The 25,602-nt window shown below is 36.0% G+C and overlaps 1 protein-coding gene and 4 non-coding genes across 7 annotated transcripts; all 5 read right to left on the bottom strand.

The window, feature by feature from the left end:
• On the bottom strand, positions 1–25,602 carry NOP58 (NOP58 ribonucleoprotein). Of its 3 annotated transcripts, XM_061204055.1 has the most exons (15): positions 25,352–25,602; positions 20,131–20,207; positions 18,282–18,334; positions 15,016–15,137; positions 13,000–13,136; positions 11,345–11,409; positions 10,245–10,379; positions 8,928–9,073; positions 8,172–8,298; positions 6,362–6,525; positions 5,354–5,488; positions 5,040–5,101; positions 3,214–3,347; positions 692–852; positions 1–301 (listed from the first exon to the last, which is right to left on the bottom strand). In XM_061204055.1, exons 1-15 carry the CDS (start codon positions 25,394–25,396, stop codon positions 251–253), a joined length of 1,614 nt encoding a protein of 537 aa, XP_061060038.1. In that variant the 5' UTR covers positions 25,397–25,602; the 3' UTR covers positions 1–250. The 3 variants fall into 3 exon arrangements, with proteins under 3 accessions (XP_061060038.1, XP_061060047.1, XP_061060058.1); XM_061204064.1 differs by lacking the exon at positions 18,282–18,334; XM_061204075.1 differs by lacking the exons at positions 18,282–18,334; positions 20,131–20,207; positions 25,352–25,602 and adding an exon at positions 17,959–18,073.
• LOC133079414 (small nucleolar RNA SNORD11) lies at positions 7,931–8,014 on the bottom strand. The gene has a single exon (XR_009698187.1). It is a non-coding gene; the product is annotated as a small nucleolar RNA SNORD11 (small nucleolar RNA).
• On the bottom strand, positions 8,789–8,874 carry LOC133079418 (small nucleolar RNA SNORD11B). Its single transcript, XR_009698188.1, has one exon. It is a non-coding gene; the product is annotated as a small nucleolar RNA SNORD11B (small nucleolar RNA).
• LOC133079356 (small nucleolar RNA SNORD70) lies at positions 18,098–18,184 on the bottom strand. Its single transcript, XR_009698170.1, has one exon. It is a non-coding gene; the product is annotated as a small nucleolar RNA SNORD70 (small nucleolar RNA).
• On the bottom strand, positions 18,896–18,984 carry LOC133079360 (small nucleolar RNA SNORD70). Its single transcript, XR_009698171.1, has one exon. It is a non-coding gene; the product is annotated as a small nucleolar RNA SNORD70 (small nucleolar RNA).

Raw genomic sequence — 25,602 nt, 5'->3', positions numbered from 1 at the left:
TTAAAATACAAAGAAAATATTTTTATTTGTATAACAAATAGTCTAAGAAATGATGATATAATAAAATTAACAGAGCTGATGTGATGTTGAGACACAAATAGGTATGAAATGCTCTTGATGATTAATCATTTTGTTTTATCCAACCTCCCATTATTTTAGAGAGCATCTCTGGTGTATTTCTGACTGAATCTTAAGCATGATGTATCCAGGTGATTCAATTAAGAAATCTTTGAAAGAATGGTTCCTTCCATTAGTCCTCATTAACTCTTTTTTTTTTCTTTTTCTTCTTTTTCTCTGGACTCTGAAAATAACCAACAAGAATGCTTTTGAAAGACCTGTAAATGTATGAGTGATTAAAAATAACTTTTCCTCATAAAAAGCAAAGTAGGTCTATTCTATTTCCCTGGAAAACAAGTTTGGAGCAAAGACTAAAATCTAAAAATATAAAACCACCTTTATCATCTGTACCAAATGATATTCTCTTCCACCCTTAAACAAAACCCATTTTGCAAGAAGGTTCTAGGTTTAGGAAATGGCCCTTTATAATATAAACACAACAATGTTGTTTTACTTCCTCATCAATGAAACCATTTTTAAAAAACTACCTGTTCATTTCTAATATACAGAGTAGAATAAAATATAGAAACCCTGCCCATGTCAATAAAGTATTGGTAATTAAAAACAAACATACAGCAATTGCTGTGCTGGTGCATGGTTCTTCTTCAGAAAGCGGTTCTTCTTTAATGTGTTTCTTTTTGTCCTTTTTCTTCTTTTTCTTCACAGATGTCTCCTGTTCTTCCACCACTTCTACTACATCTTCTTCTACTTCTACTACTTCCTCCTCTTCTTCAACTGAATAAGGTTAAGTGTAAAGATACTACAATTAACATTGTATCAGACTTCTTTCCCTCAAAACCCCTTTGAGAGTCTTAGTTTTTTCCTGTCATTCGGGTCAACTATCCAATGTTTATTACATAATTTTATAATTGCAAAGGTCCTTCAAATATCTACCTAGTATACTACTACTAACTTTACAAATGATATAAAGCTCAGAGAAGTAAATTTCTCATGATCATGTAGCTATATAGAGATCAGGATTAAAACAAATCATCTGATTACCAAACCCACTTTTTTGGGGAGACTAGTCAATTATATTAGGAATGATTAATAACAGTTTGGAGTTAGGAGACTTGGGTTTATCCAAACCGTTGAAACCCTGAGTAAGTCATTTAATAACCTTTATAAACTCAACTTCCTCATCCTTATAAAATTTAGTAATGTCTATCTCACTGGACAATTTCTAGGATTTAACGATTTAACACATGAAAATTTATGCAAAATGCTTAGCATGAATGCTTGGCACATTAGAATGAGGACTTAATAATGGGTTGCTATCATTAGAAATTCATTGATCAAATACTTACTTAGTACCTACTATACGCCAGGGCTTGTTCTAGACAACTAGAGATACAGCAAGGTACAACACAGACAAAAAATTCCTGCTTTTATGAATCTTTTACTTTAGTAGAATGGAGAGACCAAAAAAAGAAAAAAAGATATGCTATAAAATATTTTACATAGTAAACAGTCCTAAGGATAAAGAAGTGGAACACTGAGGAGGGCAACACATGTGGACATTTTAGACAGGATAGTCAGGCAGATACCTAAAAGAGGGAAGGGAGGGGACTTCCCTGGCGGTCCAGTGGTTAAGACTCCACACTTCCACCGCAGGGGGCGCGGGTTCGAACCCTGGTCGAGGAACTAGGATCCCACATGCCGTGTGGCCAAGGAATTAAAAAGAAATAAAAATAAAATAAAAGAGGGAAGGGAGTGAATTATGCACCTATACTGAGGGAAAATATTCAGGTAAAGAGAAGAGCAAATGCTAAGGTTATTTTAGGAGAGAAGGGGGGTTGGCAGGTTCATGGAATAGCAAGGAACCCAGTGTGGCTGGAGCAGAGTGAGCAAGGAGTAGAATTAGATCAGAGAGCTAATGGGGGTGCCACTGTAGCTACTACATTAAGAATAGCAGAGATGGGTGTAAGTGGTTCAGTTCTAGATACACTTTCAAAGTAGAATTAAGGGACTTCCCTGGTGGCACAGTTGTTAAGACTCTGCGCTCCCAATGCAGGGGGGCTTGGGTTTGATCCCTGGTTGGGGAACTAGATCCTACATGTGTGCCACAACTAAGAGTTCGCATGCCACAACTAAGGAGCCCACCTGCTGCAACTAAGACCTGGGGCAACCAAATAAATTTTTTTCTTTTTTTTAAAAAAAGTAGAATTAAGAGGATTTGTTGCCAGAATAGACTTGGGTTATAAAAAGAGTCAGTGTTAAAGGCCAAAGCAACTAGAATTGCCATTTATAAGATGGAGAATATTATGGAGCCACAGATTGGGAGTGGTAAGGGTCCAGGAATGTTAAGTTTGAAAAGCTTAATGAATATACAAGTAAAGATACAAATCTGGAGTTGGGTGTTTCAAATGTTACTGATGGGTTTAGGGATCTCCTTATTGTTCAGTAAGGAAATAGAAACACTTAAATAAATAACTTATGTTTTCTTCACCCAGAGCAGGAGTCCACATTTGCTGATAGTACTTTTGACCACTAAGCTATTTAGAAACCCAAAATTATATCAGTCATTGCTTTAATGCCTTTCTTGCTAGACCAGCTGGTAGGCACTCAACACAGGTGCAGCTAATAAATGGGGGAGCTCACTTATCAACTTGGCAAGACAGCCTAGTTCACTGGTGAGCACCTATTAAATATTATCACTCTGTTGGCAGGCTACCCAGTTATTACTCTAGTCCTTTCCATGTAACAGAACAATGATGAAAAGTAGTGCTGCATCAATTCTATGCTCTACTATAACAGAAATATTTCAGCAACCAATTTAGAAACCACATACCTTTTTTCTTCTATTTTAAGCTGATTCTCAAAATAGTTCACATGGTAGAAACTAAAGTTTTAGTACACTTAGTATAATCCTACATATTCAAAGAGGCACTTCTCACATTCTTCTATGAAACATGATAAATTTAACAATATCCTAACTATTCCCAGAGAACATGATGGTTTATTAAAACACCATTAACTTTCAATATGGATGGTTTCACAATAAAGTTCAATGGTATGTACTTTCCCAAGATTTATGAAGTCTGTACTTCTTAAGGAATAAGAGTATAAATGACATTAAAAAAAATTCAAACTAACCTTTAATTTTAACCTTGGCTTTTTTGGCCTTCTTTTCAACCACTTCATCCTCTTTGTCTACCTGTTCAATCTTGCGTTTTTTAGAACAGGTTGGTAGTGTGGAGTCACCAGAAGGATCGTAAGTCTTCACTTCACTGAAAGAGCCATAGAATTTTAGAAAATCCCTACAAATATCAGTAATCAAATAATTCTAAAGAGATTTAAAAGGAAACATCATTAGGTAATACTTACACAAGCATACAATGCTGTTTCATTTTAGTGGCTTTAGGGCAGTTTATGAAAAAGTCTCCAAAAGGTAAAGAGGTGTCAACAGTAGGTCACACTTCACACTTCAAGAGAAGTGGTGAGCTAAATGAATTGATTTAGTAATCAATGTAGTGACTATAGTATAGAAAAATAGTCAATCAGCATAGGGGAAAAAATGGAGGAAATCTCTTTATACCAAATGATTACACTAGAAAGTAAAAACTGAACCAATTCGAGTTTTAGAACACTGGGCAATTCAATGAAAAACAAAACAAAAACCCTATATCAAATTTAATACAGAATACTCCATCACAAGATTCCTAGCGGCAGAGGAACAAGAAGGGATATATATGGATAAAGATTCCTTGAAACCCAAATGTTTGCTATTGTTCTAACAAAGTAGAAAGAAAAATTAAAGTACTGCGTGCCAAAAATGTGAACTAAACCTCATAATTGGTGCTTTAAGCACATGCGTTTAAAGTCATAAGCATAATGGCATGGGAACATTAAAAAATTGTTCAAAACAAGCTAAGGAATATTCTATTAAGCTATCTTGCAGGCTCACGGTTGTTAACTTTTATAGGTTAAAAACATTTATAATTTAAGAAACAAAGTAGTGACTAGGTTCTCCTGGGTCTCTCCCAGATATATGTGTTATTAAACTTTTGACTTTCTGTAAAAAAAAGAGAAAGAAAAACAAAAACAAAGCCCAAAAACAAAGATCCACTTTTTTTTCAACTAAACACAACAAATTAGGCTTCAAAAATTACAAAATACATTGTAGAGATCTTAGAAAATTCACAATATAAAAGTAAATGTTAATTAATGCCCATAACTGAATACATTTGGTTTCTTTCCAGAATAAAGGAAAACAATTTTTATGAATGTGTATACCAAAACATATATCTAAATACATATTTATAATGAGATGTTACTATATTGCTTTCCCTGCCCACTTATAAGATTTTACTAAAGGACTGTAAGAAGTCCTAAAAGCACAGTTTATGGATTAATGACTAGAAATGTTTTTAAGGCTCTTGACACATACCGTCAATCTGTTTTCCACATTCTATTTCTATCATCGCAACCTCATCAGTATTGAACATTATCTCAAATAGTAACAAAAACACCTCTCCCCACAAGTATCTTTTGTAATTTCATAGTGAGGTCTGAATACTTATCATGCCTCTTAGCCACTTTTAGACTTTTCCTTTGTCTTTTGACTTTTTTTAAAAAAACAGGTTTCCCTGTGGCTTAGCTCTGAATGGACTTTGGTTTTGATAAATGTTATACTATATAGGAACTATGAATGGAAAATATTTATTATCAATATCTGGAAATGAGTAAATTAAATATTAAGGAAAAAGGTCAAAACAAATATATTATGTGTACTTATTGCAACAATGTAAAAATGTGTATATGATTAAAAACTAGACGTGAATACGGAAAACTGTAAATGGCAAAGAAATAAATTAGGGGGATACTTAGTTGTTTTAAACAACAACAAAAAAACTGTCAACAATTAACATTTAAATAAGCAAAAATTGTTCATTCATGCTCTCCCAAATATACTCACTCACCTTTTATGTTCATATTTTTCTGCTTTTGCTAATGCCTTTCCTGTTCCACTTATTTTCCGTATCTAAGAAAAGAAAAATTATTAATAGTTTTCTAAGGCATAATCTCTTTATAATATATATGCTAGTATGTCAATTCTTAGTATATATTAGGTAAACTGTTAACAGCAGGCACAAAAAGAACATATTAGACATACTAAAATGTATCATAAAAGTAAAACTGGTTAGCAAATGAAATGAAAAAGTACATAAACTACCCGTGGTTTATTAACTTTTGACAGGTAACACTTCTGCAATATGCAGGATGTGATTCTTACCCCTCTATCTTCCAAGGTTCTCAACCTGGCCTCTAATTTGGCTCTGTTCTCAACTCCCATCGCAGAACTGGAATCTTCACCAAAAGCATCATACCGGATGGCCAAAACAGTTTTGGCTGCCAGCATCCGAGAAATCTAATAGAGAACTTGAAGTTAGAGGCATTCAAACTATACTCCCAGATGAGATGTAAAAAATTCTCTCAATAATTTATTCATGAGAACACTACAGATGAATCATTGACTCTACAATTCACTCTAGGATTTTTTAAAAATCAGGAATTACAAAAGTATTGTAAACCATACAACTCAAGCCACTTATCTTCTATTTGAATCTTTGCCACAGTATGATGGCTAACTGGTTATATACACAACCACCATTATTTTGTTGGATGAAAAGATATTGTAGTAATTTATGTCTAAAACTAGCTCAAACCATTCTTCCATCTTCATTTAGTTTCTACTATGTGACATTAGTCCTACACCATGAGATCATCCAGATTAAGTATAGCCCCCAGCCCCTGCAAGCTAACTAACATTTTATTTTACTGAACCCTTTATCTCTCTCATCACTCTGCTCTGAATTTTATAACATTTCAATTCCTGTTAAACTATGTATCCTGTAAAAAGCTTGAAAGTACTTTAAGCCTCAGTTTCCTCCTCTGTAAAATAGACACCTACAACTCATAGGGCTATTAAGAGGATTCACTAAAGTCCTATCAAGTGTTAGCACAGTGTATGTGCTATTATTTTTTATAGGTCATAAATACTGATGTTAAATTGGTTTCCTGCCACACAGAAAATTTTGATGTGCCATCCCTGTCCCCATCAATGGGTGGAGTCTAGAAAAATAGTAACAGCAAGCAATAACACTTTCTTCTAACCTTTTCTTTCAGTGTACATAAGTGTTTATTTAAAGAATTCACCATTCTCTATTTGATGAAAAAGAAACAGTAGGAGGAAAATGGTTTGGAGGAAAAAAAGGCCTACTCCAGGAAAACTGTAACTGACCTTTCCTTTGTGTTTGGGACTTGTCTGGCCGACAAGTGAAGCATGATAAATGAGACCATACTTAGGCGTATCTCGTCTAGACTTGAGGGCTCTGAAGAGTGCCTTTTCTGCTCCAAGAATCTGAACTGTAGAAGCTGCATGTTTGGCCAAATTCAAAAGAGAACCTTCAAAAGAAAAGTAGTAGTTACCAGGAATGTACTTGCAAGTATTTGAAAGTTCCATGTATTAAAAAGACCTATAGTCTTAATATTATAGCCACCAGAGTAAATAAAAATCTGATATAATACAGGATTCTATAGTCACGAATTACCCCAAATTCCTGATACCTCAGCATTTGTGATTCATCCATTAACACCACAAGCAGAGGTCTGTGATGAATGTCTATGACAAACTGAAGGTTACTTGTTCAATTTTAATTATTTGCCTGAAGAGATGGTATTACTATTTCACATTTCATTAGCATACCGTGGGAGAGATAAAAACACATGTATTCACAGACACCACCCAATCTAGCCCCTATTTTTCTGAGATTTATTTTAGACATCAGATATCCTACTACTATAGATATGAAAAAACATACAGATAAATAAAATGAAAATTTAGTATTAGGACATCTCAGTAGATCTATGTGATAAACTTCCTACACTTTATTTACCCCTCGTTTAAGATATGGATGAGGAGGACTTCCCTCGTGGCACAGTGGTTAACAATCCACCTACCAAGGCAGGGGACACGGGTTCGAGCCCTGGTCCGGGAAGATCCCACATGCCGCGGAGCAACGAAGCCCGTGCGCCACAACTACTGAAGCCTGCACGCCTAGAGCCTGTGCTCCACAACAGAAGCCACTGCAATGAGAAGCCCACGCACCGCAACAGAGTAGCCCCTGTTCGCCGCAACTAGAGAAAGCCTGTGGGCAGCAACGAAGACCCAACGCAGCCAAAAAAAAAAAAAAGATATGGATGAGGAGATATAAGCACAATAATTAGGTATTAAAGTTGATGCTTTGTTAGATGTGCTGCACTGATTTTCTGTCAGAAAACATCAATTAAAAAAAAAAATCTCTCTTTTTTTGGCCTGGCCACGCGGCTTGTGGGATCTTAGTCCCCCAACCAGGGATTGAACCCGGGCCCCCAGCAGTGGAAGTGTGGCGTCCTAACGACTGGACTGCCAAGGATTTCCCCAGAAAACATCAATATTAATGCAGTTGCTCAACCACTAGATACATGTTTAAAATTCAACAAACATACACTCGCCTTCAGGAAGTTGTAGTAGTAACATCAAAGATCACTGACCAAAGATCAACGTTAACAAATATAAGAATGGAAAAGTTTGAATTATTGTGGGAATCACTAATATGTGGCACACAGACATGAAGTGAGCAAATGGTGTTGGAAAATGATGCCGATGGACTTGCTCTACACAGGGCTGCCACAAACTTTGAATTTTTTAAAAAAGCAGTATTTGTGAAGTGCAATAAAACGAGGTAAGCCTATACTAACTGATTTCATCCTCCTGCATTCATCTGATTGTTCTAATTAACCATAACAAACTTTTGACAAGGGACCACAAGTGTCTCAGAAGAGGCAGTGACTAAAGATGCCTTCATTATCCGAAAGGAAATCAGGCATACAAATAAAAATCATCATTGAACACCTGGGCCTTAGTTCTCACAAATATACCATTTACTTCTATTTATTACCTAGAATTACTTTAATAAGTGTAGTTTAAAGATAAAAGAAAAAAAAAATCCTACCTAGAAAACAACTCAACTCTCAATACCCATGTTTACAAATTACATTAAAATCATCACCTGCATGAGCAATAAGCCGTGCTCCAACTAATTCACCAACCATGACTGTAACATTGGGTGCAATGGCCATCATTCTATTTTGCAGATATTCATAGAGCTGGGTTCTATATTCGGAGATTTCAATCACCTAGTATAGGGAACAAAATGCGTAAGTCATAAATGACAAGAGTAAAAATTGTATAAAATTCACATGTCTAAAATATCGGAGTCCCAAATTATCATAGAGCAGTCGTACAACCCTGGGAAAATTAACCATTTCTTACCTCAGTTTCCTATAAAAGGGCTGTTGTGAAGATCTTACTAGATAATGTATGGAAACAAGCTAATACACTGCCTAAAAACAATGTTAATCAATATTACTGTTATTTTAAAAAACTCCAAGGGCTAGACAGACATTTCTGTCATCACATTTCTGTGATTCTCGTATAGCTATCTTCAAATGAGAGGGAGAAAAAATACCGGCTACAAACATAAAAGTTAGAATTAAATAATTGAAGCTATACTTCTCTGCCTTTTTAATGGATTTATTATTCAGATAATGCTAACAATATAAATAAATTAGACAGTACTCTTTTAACTTCATTTTAGTATATATCTCCCCCTCTAAGTATAAATCAAGATGGCATCAGATGAGGTAGTGACTGAACACCCTCATATTTATTTATCAGGTGAACAATACATTTAAAAATCATCATTGCCATCAGAAATTACAGAGCTGGTACCACCACAATTAGTTTCTCTATGTGTATAGTTTACCTGAGTGCAGAGATGCAGAATGTTGCAAATATCTTCTTCTGAAACCTCTGTTCCCATAGATATCTCTGCAGCTGCTTTCACTTCTGCTTCAACCTCTTCTGGCAGTAATTCAGAAAGTGTGGCCGAGGCATAATTCTTCCTATCGCCTATGGAATGTTTGCAGAGGATGAGGGAGAATCACTCTTCAACAAATTATATAAAATCCACCAAACAGTCAAAAAAAAAGTAGAGATAAGCCAATGAAAAGGATGCCTAAACAAAACAAAGAGCGAACAAGTTTGACCTAGTAACTTTCCTCATATAAAGGCTTGATTTCTCTCCCCACCACCTCCCTCCAAAAAAATATAGATAACAAAAAAACCAAAATACACCATGAAACAGGACTTACAATACTGTGATAGACAATTTGTAGCTAAGGTTATACTGAAGCTAGGGCCATGAATTCTTAGGGGTAGTAATATGATAATATAATATGAGCCAAGCAACTCATATTTATTAACAAACCTCACATTCTTCTACTAATATTACTGTACTAATAGTATACAATTTAATACTAACAGTATAGATAGCAATACTATTTTTAATATTAATTATTATTAATATATTTTAGGATACCCCCAGTCCACAGTTGTCCTTATTAATGGTAATTTCACTGAGACACATTAACCATAAAAAGCCATTTCCAGAAAAACCAAATTAGGGGCTCCCTGGTGGCGCAGTGGTTAGGAGTCTGCCTGCCAATGCAGGGGACACGGGTTCGAGCCCTGGTCCGGGAAGATCCCACATGCCTTGGTGCAACTAAGCCTGTGTGCCACAACTACTGAGCCTGCACTCTAGAGCCCGCAAGCCACAACTACTGAGCCCGAGTGCCACAACTACTGAAGCCCATGTGCCTAGAGCCCGTGCTCACAACAAGAGAAGCCACTGAAATGAGAAGCCCACGCACCGCAACAAAGAGTAGCCCCCACTCAGCGCAACTAAAAGAAAGCCTGTGTGCAGCAACAAGGACCCAACACAGCCAAAAATAAATAAATAAATAATAATAATAATAATTTTTCTTTTTTAAAAAGAAAAACCAAATTAGAGAACCATGTTCTCTGCTGCACAGGCCATCGAAATCAAAGTTAATTTTGTTCCTGAACTCTAACAGATATTAACATGGTTACACTCCCCAAACCTGCAAGACATAAAAATCTCCTGGAAGTTTAAGAAAAAGAAAAAAACCCACTGTAACTCAGGTTTTAAATGAGTTACAGTGAAATAAACAAATAAAAATAAATCGCTATTTTCAATGCCTTAAAGGATCAAGTTACTTACCAACTTTCTGTAAACACTTGCAGTATGTCAAATTATCCGAAATAATTTTTCCTAATTCAGGGAAATGCCAGCCATACCATTCTCTACACCGCATAATGTAGTTGTTTAGTTCTTTATCTAAGTCATCTAACAGGGCTGCAGTAGATTAAAATGAAAAAGAAAATAGGAACTTAAAAAGATTTTTAAAAAACTTGTGATGAAATATAAATTTACAATTTTAACCACTGTCAAGTGTACATTTCAGTGACTCAAATTCATTCAGAATGCTGTGCAACCACCACCAGTATCCATTTACAGAACTCTTCCATCAACCCAAACTGAAACTCTGTACCCATGAAATAATAACTCCTCGTCCCCACCTCCCCAGCCCCTGGTAATCTCTTCTACTCTCTGTCTCTATGAATTTGCCTATTCTAAGTACCTCATAAGTGGAATCACACAATATTTGTCTTCTTGCCTGTGGCTTATTTCACCTAGCATAATGTTTAAAATTCATCTATGTTGTAGCATGTATTAGAACTTCTTAAGGACGAATAATATTCCATTGTATGTATATACCACATTTTGTTTATCCATTCATCTGTTAATGGGTATTTGGGTTGTTTCCACCTTTTGCCTACTGTGAATAATGCTACTATGAACATAGCTGCATAAGTATCTGAGTACCTGCTTTCAATTCTTTGGGTATATACACCTACAAATACAATCGCTGTTTAAAGGGATTTTTAAAATTGGAAATCGTTAAGACTTTGATGTCCAAAAATCACCCAATGACATGGGAGAATGACCTATTATATACAACTACAAGTGAAAAAAGCAAAATAAAACACAACACAGATCCCACTTATGGTTTTATCATTTTTCATGGAAAAAGAGAAATCAGTTTACATTAATAGTGTAATCCATATTATCCAACTAGTCAAATTATAGTTAGTTTTTCCTTTCTTCTATTCTGCATTTTTCAATTTACTTTACTTACTAAAAGTTCTAGCTGATCTCCCTTTTCTTCCTCAACAATTATAAAAGATACTATTTTAATAGTAGGAAAAAAACCACAACGAAGAGACAAACAGATTAGTCCTCACATGTACTATACTTACAAATTGCCTGAACAATCATTGTATCCACTTTATCAGCACTAAATTTCAATCTGTATCGGGACAAGCTGGGGAGAAGGGGGAAAAATATAAATCACTAAAAAAAAGCATTTAGGAAAAGCATTTAATTAACATCTTAAAAAAACTTTTACCAGAATCCCTGTCCTAGAGCTACACTGTTTACCTTTTTCCTGCATGGGAAACATCAGCTAAATAAGAATACAATATTTAAGATCTAAAAATACACATTTAAAAAGAAAACACTACATCTGTCCTGCTATAACCTGCATTTCTGAAACATGAATTAATTTATGAATGATAAACAGGATAATGCTGTGTAGCTCAAACCATACTGGTTCACATATGATTTTTGCAGCATATTTAATGCTTTATGCCACTGGAAAAAAAAAAGTACAGCACTGTAACACCTGAAAAGAAGAAAGCCATGTAGGAACAATATTGTAATAAGGGTTTCTTAATCTTGGCACTATTAACACTGCGGGCCTGATCATTCTTTGTGGTGGGGTCTATTCTGTGCACTGCCGGATGTGTAGCAACATCCCTGGCCTCAACCTCAATTGCCAAATGTCTTCTGAGGGGTATCTGATTGCCCTTGATTGAGAACTACTGCTGTGCACAATGCCAATTAATCTTAAATTTGGACCCTAACTCAGTTTAGCTATTTGTTCTCTCTTAGAAAAGTTTATTACAAAGTTTTCCCTGACTTTTGTGCATTTTGCTCGTTTCTGTAACTCAGCTTTAACCCTTTCATTAATCTATGCTCATATTTTATTTGTTCAAAGGTCCAGACCTTTGTTTACTGTAGTATTTCTGTAATATAAATTTAACATGTCCTTTATTTTTTGGCTGTGCCGGGTCTTAGTTGCGGCACACTGGGCTTAGTTGCCCTGCGGCATGTGGGATCTTAGTTCCCTGACCACAGATCAAACCCGAGTCCCCTGCATTGCAGGACGGATTCTCTACCACTGGACCACCAGGGAAGTCCCTAACATGTCTTTTTAACTGTTAATTTTGTTAGGGTTACAAAGTTGCTTAGGTTTTGAGTGGCTTACCCTTAATCCTATTTTTATTTCACAAACCCTATTATTGTAGTGCAATTTCAAAGAATGCCAAGCTTTTCAGGATTATATATATCACAGTATGGCAGAAATTCCTGGTCTAATGGACCTCTGGTTAAACATGACAGGTTAATGTTTTTCTTTGCCTCATAAAAACTCAAGAAAAAACTCAATAAATCAAGCCACACACACAAAGCAGAAGAGGAGATCATTAGCAGATGAGAAAATTCAGGGAGATGGCAAGTAGATGGAATGGTAGCAAATGATTTAGGAGATGTAAAAGAGAAAAGAAAGTCCAAGAATTGTGGCATCTAATACTAGAGAGATAGAGAATGCCTATCATCAGGTTTAGAGCCCAGACAATGGAGCCAAACTGCCTGGGTTCAAATTATGGCTTCATCACTTACCAGCTGTACTGACTTCGGCCATCAATTTCCTCATTTGTTAAATGAGGATACTATTACTACCTTCCTCATAAGATTCTTGAGGATTAAGATAGTATTTGTAACATACCTCGAACTGTGCTATGTAACTGTTTATTAAATAAAAATAATAAGACTATTTTCCAGTAAATCTCACCTGTGTGCCAACCCAAGACACATGGCTGCCATTTCACGCGGTTCTACCCCAGGGATTAATCCATCCATCTGTGAACGGATTCCTCTCATAAGTTCGTTAACAAGAGGACTATGGATACAACTGAGATTCAGCTTTTCCTATAAGAACAAGAACATCTGTATCAAATAAAGAACTAAACGTTTCCTAAAATTATTTAAATACTAAAACAGCAATGATTTAAATATATACATTTCTCAGTTTCATAAAAGCAGTTTCTCATGTTTGTGGGAAGAACACTTGAATATACTATTGGTAGAGGTCAAAATTGTTATAAGCTTCCGGGGGAAGGCAGCCTGTCTACATGAATCAAAGCCATAAATAGATAAATACAATTTAACCTAGTAGTTTTGTTCTTTTTGTTGGTTTGAGGGATCTTTTACTACCTTACATTATTTAGCCTCTTATAAAAATTATAAAGGTAATACACACAGAAGATTTTAATCAATAGTACTATAGAGAAGGGAACTGAATGAAAAGCACAAGTTCTGGGCCTTAGGCCCTTTCCCTACTGTTAGGATCCCTGAAGTACTTCCAAATCTATACTAATGTTAATGTATATGTGTACACATATACATAAATCTTTATAAAATTTAAAAGTTTTTACACACCCCAGGCAAACAGGATGAATCTGTTCTGGATGCCTTCATTTTTTTCACTTTGCAGTGTATTTGCTAACTCCATACAAATTTAGAGTTCTATTGCATCAAATGCAAATGACAAGCATGCAAAATTGTGTATGTTGCATCACATTTTAAAGAAACAAATATTTAGTATGCATACAAGAGACAACGAGTGTTTAAGTTTTTCAAATGGAGAAACTGAGAAGAAAAAATTAAAGATATTCATAATCCCACCAGCCAGCAATTTGCTGTCCCATGTGCCTTTCTGTATGTTTATTATGCTAAAATTTAACATTTTTAACAGAAAAATATAAACTAAGACTTGTGGGCACTTCAAAGGATGAAGATAGAGATTGATATCATTGAAAACTTCATTACCTGATGGTATTAGAAATAATCTATCCAAATGAACTTACTTAATTCACAATCCTACCTCAAAAAAAAAAAACCTCTAATCTCTTCAGCACTTTCCTACCTCCAAACACTTAGAATTGATCCTTACTTCAAGAATGAGAGGACTGTAAGTCAACTATACTTAAATTAAAAAAAAAAAAGAAAAAATAAAAAGAATGAGAGGTATGTTCATGAACTTGCACTGTAATACCTACTGTAACTACTGAAAATCGAAGTATCGCAACTGGGATTTCCCTGGTGGTGCAGTGGTTAAGAATCTGCCTGCCAAAGCAGGGGACACAGGTTCGAGCCCTGGTCCGGGAAGATCCCACATGCCACAGAGCAACTAAGCTCGTGCACTGCAACTACTGAGCCTGCGTGCTCCAACTACTAAAGCCCATGTGCCTAGAGCCCGTGTTCCTCAACAAGAGAAGCCACCGCAACGAGAAGCCCACGCACTGCAACGAAGGGTAGCCCCCGCTCGCAGCAACAAAGACCCAATGCAGCCAAAAATAAATACATACATACATACATACATACATACAAAGTATCGCAACTGGGCTCTAAAATTTTCTGCCTTGCATGTTTGGGAGCCTACATATCCAGCCTTTCTTTCCATTCTCACTTTATGTTTAACCTTAGCAATTCTACTCCCTACTAAAGTTTTCTAATAAACACATACAATAAAAAAGAAATGTGATTTATGTTGAAAGGGAAAAAAATGTCACTAAACAAAAATATGCCAGGATATACATAAAGTATTATCATTTGGGGCATCACTTATATAACCTTAGTTTTGATAATCATATTGGAAACCAATTATTACGTAGCATAGGGGAAAAAGATCAAGTATTCAAATCTGAGAACTTATGATAAACAACTCATTGCAAAGGCTAGGCTTTGTAGTCATTATGCTGTATGGTGAGCTCTGATCAGCAGGCATAAAAGAAAATTATAACTCTACCTTTATGACGCCTCCTAGTTTAGCATCAGCTACAGCCAGGGGTTCATGGGCTTCTTTAACTATTTTCTTCAGAACTTTCTTCAGCTGCTTATTGATTTTGCCCTCCATCAGAGCTGTGAATGCTTTTTTAGGAAGAAAAACAAAAGAGTTAACTCAAAACTTTAACTGTAAGAGCTTAAGATTTTATTTAAATTTTATAAATAAAGAAAAAAAGAACCCCACTTCCTTTCAGAAGAGCTGAATTTAATATTACTTCTGAAGTGAAATGATAAACGTTACACATTTCATAATCTCATATGATCTTCCCACCCTCATTTCCACTCCAGAACCAGGAGTTAAACCAGATCCAGCATTCCTTTCTCTATGTCACACAATCCTTCTGAACTCAGAATCGTAAAGTTGTTAGAAACAATCTGTTTTGGAATGATAAATTGATTCACCCTCCTATGTCACTACAGACCGACTGGCCTGATTGTGAAATACCATAAAAAACCTGTCAAGACCGGTAAAAAGGAGTGTATTCATTTTGAAGGTTCTGCCACAGTTTAAGTATGTCCAAGTGGAGGTCTTACTTTTGCTAATCCTTGATCCAGATGTGTCAACAGGCCTCTACTTATAAACTTCCAGCGATTGAGAACTTACTACTGAAGGCAGCCAATTTGAGTTGGAGGCTGTTTTCATTTTTGGCAAGCTCTAAATGTGCGACTTTATAACTCTCACCCTTCTTTAGACCTACACTTAGATCCTTTAGACCCACGTGGACTAATTAACACTAATACCTCTTCTAGTTGTCTGGGTTTTGGCTGAACTTAAAGTATGCCTGGCAGGAAGTCTGTCACAATTTCTAAGGTCAGGCAGCAGTTTGTGCTTAATCAGCCAGGTACTTGCTCTTTCCTGCTTGGGAATTCAAATTCCCAATCATCTGAATTTCAAGTGCATTTCATCTGCTATCTGGAAGATGAAAGGTGAGGACAAAAACCACACAGATCCTACAGAGGTCTCTACACTCTAAGAAGCTAAGATTCAAGCTACTTTTGTTGAGTTCTAACAATTTACATATTGTAAAACATTGACTCCTTTCTAGTATACATTTCTCTAATAATTGTACTTCCCTTACAAGTGTTTAATCTTTTTAATTAAAAGATTTTATTCAAGGTCCTGCTTCTAGCTCTCAATCTTTCCTATCATTTACTCTCACACTTTAACCTAGTGTTCTCCTTTAAGATTTCTTAAAAGTAAAAAAATTTCTACTCTAGATCCACTCTAACATTCACAAACATTTAACTTCCCTGTTAGTCACTCTTCATTATATGTATTTTAAAAAGATGGTATGCAGAGATGGTGACAGGGATAAGGGGAAGCTGAATCTTTCCTCTTCTCTATTAGCCACTATTCAGCATCCCTCAGCAGTCTTCCCCCTTCATCCAAATTTAGGCTGGCTCCAAACTTTACTGTGGCTGTTTGTAAGATGTGAAACTTACAAGTCTAACCAAGAGTAAAAATAAACCTTGCTATGCAAATGGCACATTTTAGCTGCTGAGACCACTATAAGTTGACATACTCTGGACTCATTCTTAGGCTACAGGTTTTAAATGTATTCCCTGACATCTACAACCACTTAGTTCTAGTTCTGTCATGTCAAAACTGCCTTATAACTGGGAGAGGGAAGTTAATTCCCAGGAAGGACTCTGTTCTTTTAATAATAATAAGATGATGTTCAACTTTCTGGTGAAAACTGATGGGAAAAGGCATTGTAGATTTCTATGACTAGATTCCTGACAAAGCTCACTACCTTCATGCATTTACCCAAAAATAGTTTTGTGCTAGGGATTTGATGGTGAACAACACAGTCTCCGCCCTCATAGAATTTAGATTGAGAGTGTGTGGGGCTGACTTTAAATTCTTACCCAGCATGCTACTTTCTCCATTTATCTTACATTATTTTAAGGAATACCCGCCCCCCAAAAAAGGGCCACTTGAGATCAGAGCTGCAGCACTTTACAACTCCAAGAGGAGCTACTCAAATCAATCTATATGAATAATGCTCCCCAGAGGTGGAGAATAGCTAACACAATCTTGCCTGGGATATTACCAAAATTCTACCCATATTTATTTTTAAAGCTGTGATGAACAGAACTATCTTTTAAAAATTTTCCAGGCAAAAATTACCATATTTATGCTTTATGGCTCTATAAGACTTTAATTACTGGATGTATGCAGCCCGAGAACTATTTTTAAAAATTTGAAAATTGGCCTCGTTGGCTCCTCCTTCAGCTCACCCCTCTGCCAAGGTTGGGGTGGCCCATTAATATTCCAACATATTTAATAAGACTCTTAATTTTCACTATATAAGAGAACTATACCCTTCTCCTGTGGCTGGTGAACAAAATTACTTGGTTCAGTCAAATGAATTTTATGGCTTAATTTTAAGCCATACTCTTCGTTATGGTCCTTCATTTTCAAATTATACCACTAAGTAGTTGGCTGATCTGAGATACAGAATTTAAGCAACTGAAAATTCATGTGAGAGTTTTATATCTGATCTCGTTTTTCCCTAGCATTAAAAGAACATTATGAGACCAAGTGCCTACTGAAGCCAAGCCTAGTTAGTAAACCCTACTCATGTCTGTTGTCTCATCCCTAGGACTAGCTGAAGGATATAACAGTCATCCATTCTTCTAAATCATAAAAAAATCATGCCCCCTTCAGGTAAACTCTTATGCATTTCTGTAGTTTGTGTATTAAACAAAACAAAAAAAACACCACACACACACACCTCTCTATTAGTTTTCTTAAATCTTTTAATAATACTGCGCTTTTTTAAACTAAAAATGTATATACCCGGAGAGCTGCTTTATTATTATTCCAACTCTAAATCCTGGCTATTCTCAACTTTACCCTTGGATTAAAATGATCAGAGAGCAGTGTACTTGACCACATTACCTTGATCCCTTGTAGAACAGCTTTTACTGAATTGTGCTTCAGCATTATGCTGTTGGTTTCCACAGGGAGATCAACTTAACCACTTCTCACCTCTCATCACATGTAGGGGAAAAACCAGCCCTATAGTGAAAAAAGCTAACTCAATGTTGTCTCAGTGGTAGTGACGAATTTGAGTTAGATCACTTAAATTCAGTTCCAAAAAGAATGCATCATTGACAACATTGAATAGGGTTAACTTAGGCAACTGAAGCAAACAATCTTTTAATGAGGATGACAAATCACCAATATCTAAAACACACAAAAAAGCTAGTCTTTGACTTTACCTGCCAATGCCTCTGCTGTATCCTGAAATTTCTCAAAATGTTTCAGCTTTACTCTAGAATTAAGGAAAAAAAATTAAAATGTTATGGGGGCACACTGATTGTGCAAAAGCCACATATTTAGGAGAAGAGGTGTTGGACTGTTTCCAAAGCATACACCAATAAAAAACTTTCCTACCATTGGGTATTGGTGTAAAGTTAGATATTCTTCTAAAATAACCAATAAAGTGACCAATTTCTCTAAATGTTAGGCTAGTAATGTCTGAACTATTATAGAGGTTGTAGGTTTTGAAGGAAACTTGGAACAACAGAAAAGAGGTTTGCTACCACATCTAAACCATAGGAAAGATGTTGAAGCTTCAACATAACCTCTGCTGCTTAAAGTCAGACACAAATGCCTTTTACTATATGGCACAGAAGTGGCTTAAGAAAAGGTGTAAGGGTCCCTCTTACGTCAGAAATCTCATGACATTGATTTGTGCATCCAGTACAGGTTCCATTAAAAAATAACTGATTGTTAGATCTAATTCCTGTTACCCTTACTTTACCCCCTTCCTCCCTACTCACTTATGTGCAGGGCAACATTATTTTACATCAAAACAAATACATACAGTTAATCCATTGTTGTCTCAGTGGTAGTGACGAATATTTGAGTTAGATCACGTAAATTCAGGTCAAAAAAGGATACATCATCGACAACAATGAATCAAGTTAACTCAGACAACTAAAGCATATAGCCCTTTAAAAAGGAAAACTAGTCTTCCACTGTGTCTAAAATAATGTTATCTTAAGCAAGATTTTCTCACCTCATCAGGGAACACCCTGGTGGTACCTTAAATGCACACTTAACAATAGAAAGAGGTAAGAAAAAAGCAATTATTTCACCTTATTCCACCTAACCCCATTTCCACTCATCTGAAGTGGCATTTGTTCATATCTCTGTATATTTGCATAAATGCATATATAGGTGTACAACAACACCTGCAAAATGCAATCACGTTATACAAATTACTCTGAAGCATGGTTTTCCAGTATACCATGTTTCTCTAATTATTTAGTATGACATCTCTTTGGGTTCAGCACTCTTTAGCAAGCTTGAGTAGTTTCCTTCTATTCTAGTGAGTTTTTATTAGCACTAGCAGATGAATTATGAAATGCCCTTTGGCATCCAAGGACATAATCAAGAGATCAGTCGGTTCCTTCCTAGGACCACACTCACCAAATGGGATATTTCACAGGGTGATTCACAGATGGTGAAATAGCCTTCTTGACTCTACCTTGAGGAAAAGCCAGCTCTCTCTCCCACCACTCCTTTCTTAGGATGGGCATCAAGGTTATATTCTATTTTCCTGTCCAGAGACCTTGGGGAACAAAGGTATGCCTTTCCAGTATTTACTAGCTAGTTATTTTACTACGCCAGAGGGAGTTAGGAAATACTAGTCATAAAGAATAAATAAACTATGAATTAAGTTCAAAAACACCTGAATATCACTAACTTAGAGAAATTATAAGTTAAATCAATTAGCAGCCCACGCTTTTGACAGTTATTACTTTAAACAGAAATTTATACTTAATTCACAATCAATTTATGCTTTCAAATATCTTACAAAAATAGTGGTTTTTTGGGTGCTGTCCAACCTCATCTGCAATTAATACAAATTAGCTGAGATGGCCTACGCTCCAAATAAGGAATCTAATAATTGGGCTCATACCAATATTATTCCTGAAATAGAGTTCAAAACAAAAAGTTATGGATATATTACATGAAGGGGGGGCACAAACACACAAAACAAAACAAAAACGAAAACCTCTAAATGTTAACTGCTAAGTTCTTAGTTTCAAGATGACTTACATTTTATTTGCTTTCTCTGGAGTTTCAAATTCTTTCCACAAACTATCAACCTCTTGAAGTTTCTTTTCATTCAAAACCTATAAATAAATATTTAAAATAATTTTATTTAAATCGCACAGCTTAGGCATATATAGCTATACTCTTCAAGTACAATTGTACGTGCAAAATGAGGGTGGTGGGAGCTATTTTTCTCTCTGAAATAACCAGTTTTCTTACCCAGCATAAATTTTTGGTCAAACTAATAAATCAAGTAGCCCAATGAGTAACTGGATGGAATTTAGATCTAGCTGGGTATTTGTTTAAAACTTTATATTTTTAAGGAGCTCCCTAACTCCTTCACAAAGCCTGTCATATTCACAGATCAAAAGAATTTATTTGCCTACTTTCTAAGGAATAAAATTTGTTCTTTAGGGACTTTCCTGGTGGCGCAATGGTTAAGAATCCGCCTGCCAATGCAGGGGAAACGGGTTCAAGCCCTGGTCCGGGAAGATCCCACATGCCACAGAGCAACTAAGCCCATGCACCACAACTACTGAGCCTGTGCTCTAAAGCCCACGAGCCACAACTACTGAAGCCCGCGTGCCTAGAGCCCGTGCTACGCAACGAGAAGCCACTGCAATGAGAAGCCCGCTTGCCGCAACTAGAGAAAGCCTGTGCACAGCAACGAAGACCCCATGTAGCCAAAAATAAATAAATAAATATTTTAAAAAATTGTTATTTATTGCTATGAACATCCTGACAAGTATTATGGATTTCTCTAAAACTAAGATACCATTAGTTCTAAGACACATCCTTATGTAAGAAATTTTAATATGCAAAGGGAAAAAAGCGGTACTTTTATCTATGAAACACAGCCATTAACATTTAGGTATATATTCTTCAAGACTTTTTGACTGTCTATGCTGCATTTTATTAATGCATACTTTTAGGAATCATGCTATACAGTTAACACTTAACATGTTGTGGACATAATTCTAGGTTTTAACAAGAATTGCATTGTATGAATATACCATCATTTATGCCCTTATTGATAAATATACATAGTTTTGTATGTATACATGTTGTATTTCTTAGGACAAATTATTGGAAGTGGAGTTAAATGATCATACAAGAAACGCATGTTGACAGATGTATTATCAAAATGGCTTCAAAAGCTTCTATTACTTTCACTTAAATCAAGAGCGAATAAAAGTTCTTATTTTCCTACACCCTCACCAATACTGTGTGATAAGTCAGCTGCCCAAGTATAAGCTAGGGTAGGATCAATCCTAAAATGCATTTCCCCCCATATTTAACATCCTTGAAATTAGGATGTCTTACAATTGATGGCAGGTCAGTTTAACTAGCAGTGTAAAATAACGGTGATGAAATATAGTATTATAGATATTATACATATCTTATGGAAAAAGGCTGCTGATCAACTAAAAATTATACTTTACCGACAAGCCACATTTCACCGAATCCACAGTACCGCAGAATATTTACAGAGTAAGACTTATTACCCAGTTATAGTCTAGTACATATTTCCATGATGAAACATGAAGAAATACGATATTGCACAACACCTTTATTTTCTGTCAGACGAGAGTGGCAAGATGACTTTAAGGATTTAATGTGTTGTTTAAATTTAATCCCACACACAGCTGAATCAAACATATTTACAGAACTGGAAAACCAGGTATCAGAGTAATGAAGCAGTAAACAATTGCAAAGCACACGGTTTTGTATTAAAAAATTACAAACCACTAACAGTTCTATTTTGTATGTCATGAAAACTTTAGAATACAAAGACATTCCATCAAATCTCATGAATGCACTGAAACTTTAATTCAAAGTTATTTTTTTGTTAAAGGAAATTCACAGAATAGTAGTGATTTTTAGAAGTAGTTTACTCAGTATGTGGTTAACCATACCTAAAGTTCAATGATTGTTGACAGGATATGTACCAAATAGGGGATATGACTCATGAGTAAAATTCACATTTTTTTCTAGTTGAAAAGCAAGTATATTTGAAGATAACATTTGGATAACAAAATTGGCATATTAAAGAGATATTATTTCAAGTTAAAGGAACAAAGGAAATGTAATGAAATCATGTTAATTCATGACCACTGAAAGGTCTCCAAGGACTTTGTTATGGCAAACAAAACCTTGGCTACTTTATGTTCCCATTCGTGCACAACATACTGAAAAGAACATTACTAATAAAGTCTGAACAAAAACAGAATTAGAAATAATTGCTTCATTTTCTGTTATACATCTATCTCAAATTTTTAATCATTCATTTTCAGACAAGGAAATCTGAAACATTAATATGCAAAATCCATTTTAAGTTTTGTCATTTTGGATTAAGATGGAATGAATAATTTAGCTATTGTCACCACTAAAATCTTTAGCACTGTTGTTATATTGTTTGCTAGTTTTACTATAATAAGTACTATATGTACCTATTTACATTTACAAAAAGTGAGTTATATAGTATGTAAGTTATACTCAATAAAGCTGGAAAAGCACATTGCTTAGTAATCATGTTATATAGGAACTTTGGTAGTCACATAAAAAGCTCTTCCTCGAGCCCTTGAGAAATAAAGGAACACACAACACTATGCTACACAGCATCATTGTACAATGTGACTACTAAGAATTTAAATGAATAAAAATTAAAATTCATCTCCACAGCTTTACTAGCTACATTTCAAGTGCTAAATAGCTGTATGTGGCTAGTGGCTACCATACTGGGAAGCACAGCTACAAAAGGTCTGGGATGAGTAAGACTGAAGAATGTCTAGTCTTATAATAATAATAATAATAGTTCTTTTAGGTATTGTCTCTGCATTTATATATAACTTTATTAACAAGCAACATTTTTTGGAAAGTTTTAAATGCTCTTTGAATCACTGTGTATATATGGATATGCATATACTGAGTCATGATATAAAATGTATCCCTTACTGTGAAATGAGATTAAATAAAAGTTTGAAAAACTTTCTTAAAGCATTCTCATTCAAGCATGGATTTTATGCAACCAAGGTAATTTTATACCCCAGCATTTTGAAAGATTATGGGAAAGGGAGCTAATAACCTTGTATTGCATATCTCCACACACACAGATATTTCACGTACCATGATATTCACCCCTTTAAGGTGTACAATTTACTTTTTAGTAATTTTCACAAAATTGTGCAACCAGCACTAATTCCGGAGTACTCTGTATGCCTATTTTATTCAGAAAGAATCAATAACAGCTACTAACTCCAAATACTTATAAATGAAGCAATATTTCAATATATTTAAGCCTTTAGTTATTTCTCTAATATTAAGTTACATAAAACATAAACCACAATTTTTAACAATGTTGAACAGTAACTTGCAGATAAACAACATTAAAAACTGCAACAGAATACTCAAGACTTATTTTTATGGAGAATACTCTTTATTAGTAGAAATCAATAAATCATATGACTTTATACTTTATGACCCAGGTCTAGAAACCATACCATTGCTAAACCAACTCCTCCCCACTGTTAGAAGCAACCACTGGACAGTGCAAAGTTACCCCTCCCCTCTTAGTATCCAGGCCAGGACAGTATACATAACATCAATTTGGATGAAATTCATCCACAGACGCTGATTCAACATATGACAGACTACTCTGGCTAAGAGAATTTGGGGGCATGTGCAGAACTCTAAGAATTTAGAGGGACCTTCCTGGTGGCGGAGTGGTTAAGGCTCTGCACTCCCAATGCAGGAGGCCGGGGTCCAATCTCTGGTCAGGGAACTAGATCCCACATGCATTCCGCAACCAAGAGTTCGCATGCCACAACTAAGGAGTCTGAGAGCCGCAACTAAGGAGCGTGCCTGCTGTAACTAAGACCCGCTGCAACCAAATAAATAAATAAATATTTTAAAAAATAATAATAATTTAGAAAAGACTGCAAAAAGCTGGGGAAAGTCTAATAGACCCGTTCCCGGGCTCCAAAGCCTTTTAGTCCCTTAAAATTGCTAATACTACAATCTCAGACAACTCTAATGAGAGGAAAAAGCAGCAAAATCAGCTTTCGGTTTTTAATTATCTCATTGGCTTTCTTAAAAATAACAAGTATTTAATGTAACATGCAAATAGAAGTATATTTTCAAATGTCAAAGAGAAACTTGGAAAATAAAATGAAAAACTTTCCCAAATAAACATTTTGGTATGGACCCTTCCAGACTCTCTGCACCCATACCACACAGGTTTTTGATTTATAACTAGAATCACACTATATATAGCTTACCTAGCATTTTTTGACTTGTCAGTACATATGAAAAATTTGTTTTTCGTTGCTATATTCGTTGAACGCAAGAATCCGACACGTAGATAGAACTCAATCTACCTCATTCTTCCTAACATCTCAACAGCACCCTATTACACGAATGTCCCATTGCTCAATTATTTCCTTGCTGATGAACTTGAATTTAATTTCAAACTTTCCCTATTAAAAAAACCAAAACTCAGGTTGGTTATATCCAGCTCAGATTTCCCCCCTGGGCTTCAAATTTGAAATGACCACTGTATTTCCACGTCTAACAGACATCGAAAGCTTCACACAGCCCAAACTGCAATTCTATAGTATCCTCCCCATTCCCAGCCCCCAAATCCCTAAACCTTCTCTTCCCTTCCCTACCACCACAAACCCACTTAAACCCAAACCTCGCATTCTTCAACCAGCCAATCCCGTCAGTTCTACCTTCTAATTTTCTCCTGATATTTCTTCCCCTCCATGCCAGCCTTAACCCAAGCAACTTCATCTCGTCTAGATTAATGCAAAAATATCCTTCTTCCGTTCTTGCACCCCATCTCTATTCTGCACAGAGCAAAACAACTGCATTAAAAAAGTTAGATGAGGTCATTCCTCTGTTAAAACCTTCCAATCATTCCTCAAAACTCTCAGAACAAAACACATACTCCTTATCATAACCTGTAAAATTCGAATACGGCTCCTGTCCACCTCTCTAACTGGGCCAAATCCTCTTACTGAACCCAGCGCCCCAAACGGCGCGGCCACGTGTTCACCGAAACATGCGCCTCCCAGGCCCAAAGCCTCCCCCTTCCTTTCAGAGCATGGGGACAGAAAAGGCACCCACGCGATCCTGAGCACCGTCGTCCTCTCCTTACGTCTTTCCGTCTCCTCTCCTGCTCAACACCTGCCTTCCCCCTCCAACGGTTCAATCTCCCACCTACCTTAAAGATGGCGTAGCCGACGGACGTTTCAAACAGCACCAACATGGTGAGGACGGGTCAGGGCGCTGCGCGGCCCGCCGCCGAGCTCTTATATCAGTGAAAAAAGACCAAATCTGCGGCCCCCAAAGGCCCGCAACGCCGCGGCTGGCCAAGCACCAGGGCGCCCACCTTCCCGCGAAGAACCAGATCACGTTGCCTAAACGTTCCACACTCCACTACAAGCAGAATCCCTGAACGCGCTTCTCCTTCTC

The sequence above is a fragment of the Eubalaena glacialis genome, chromosome 1 (genome assembly GCF_028564815.1).
Source record: "Eubalaena glacialis isolate mEubGla1 chromosome 1, mEubGla1.1.hap2.+ XY, whole genome shotgun sequence".
Lineage (NCBI taxonomy): Eukaryota > Metazoa > Chordata > Mammalia > Artiodactyla > Balaenidae > Eubalaena > Eubalaena glacialis.
This window is presented reverse-complemented; position numbering and strand designations above follow the sequence as displayed.

What these genes read in the sequence shown, in the direction of transcription:
- NOP58 (XM_061204055.1), bottom strand. Translation starts at nt 25,396, where the DNA reads ATGTTGGTGCTGTTTGAAACGTCCGTCGGCTACGCCATCTTTAAG. An exon ending in CCAGAGAAAGCAAATAAAAT is followed by an intron (nt 18,335 to 20,130) that starts GTAAGTCATCTT and finishes CCTTAATTCTAG; the next exon opens with AGTAAAGCTGAAACATTTTG. An exon ending in ACGGCTTATTGCTCATGCAG is followed by an intron (nt 6,526 to 8,171) that starts GTGATGATTTTA and finishes TTTCTTTTGAAG; the next exon opens with GTTCTCTTTTGAATTTGGCC.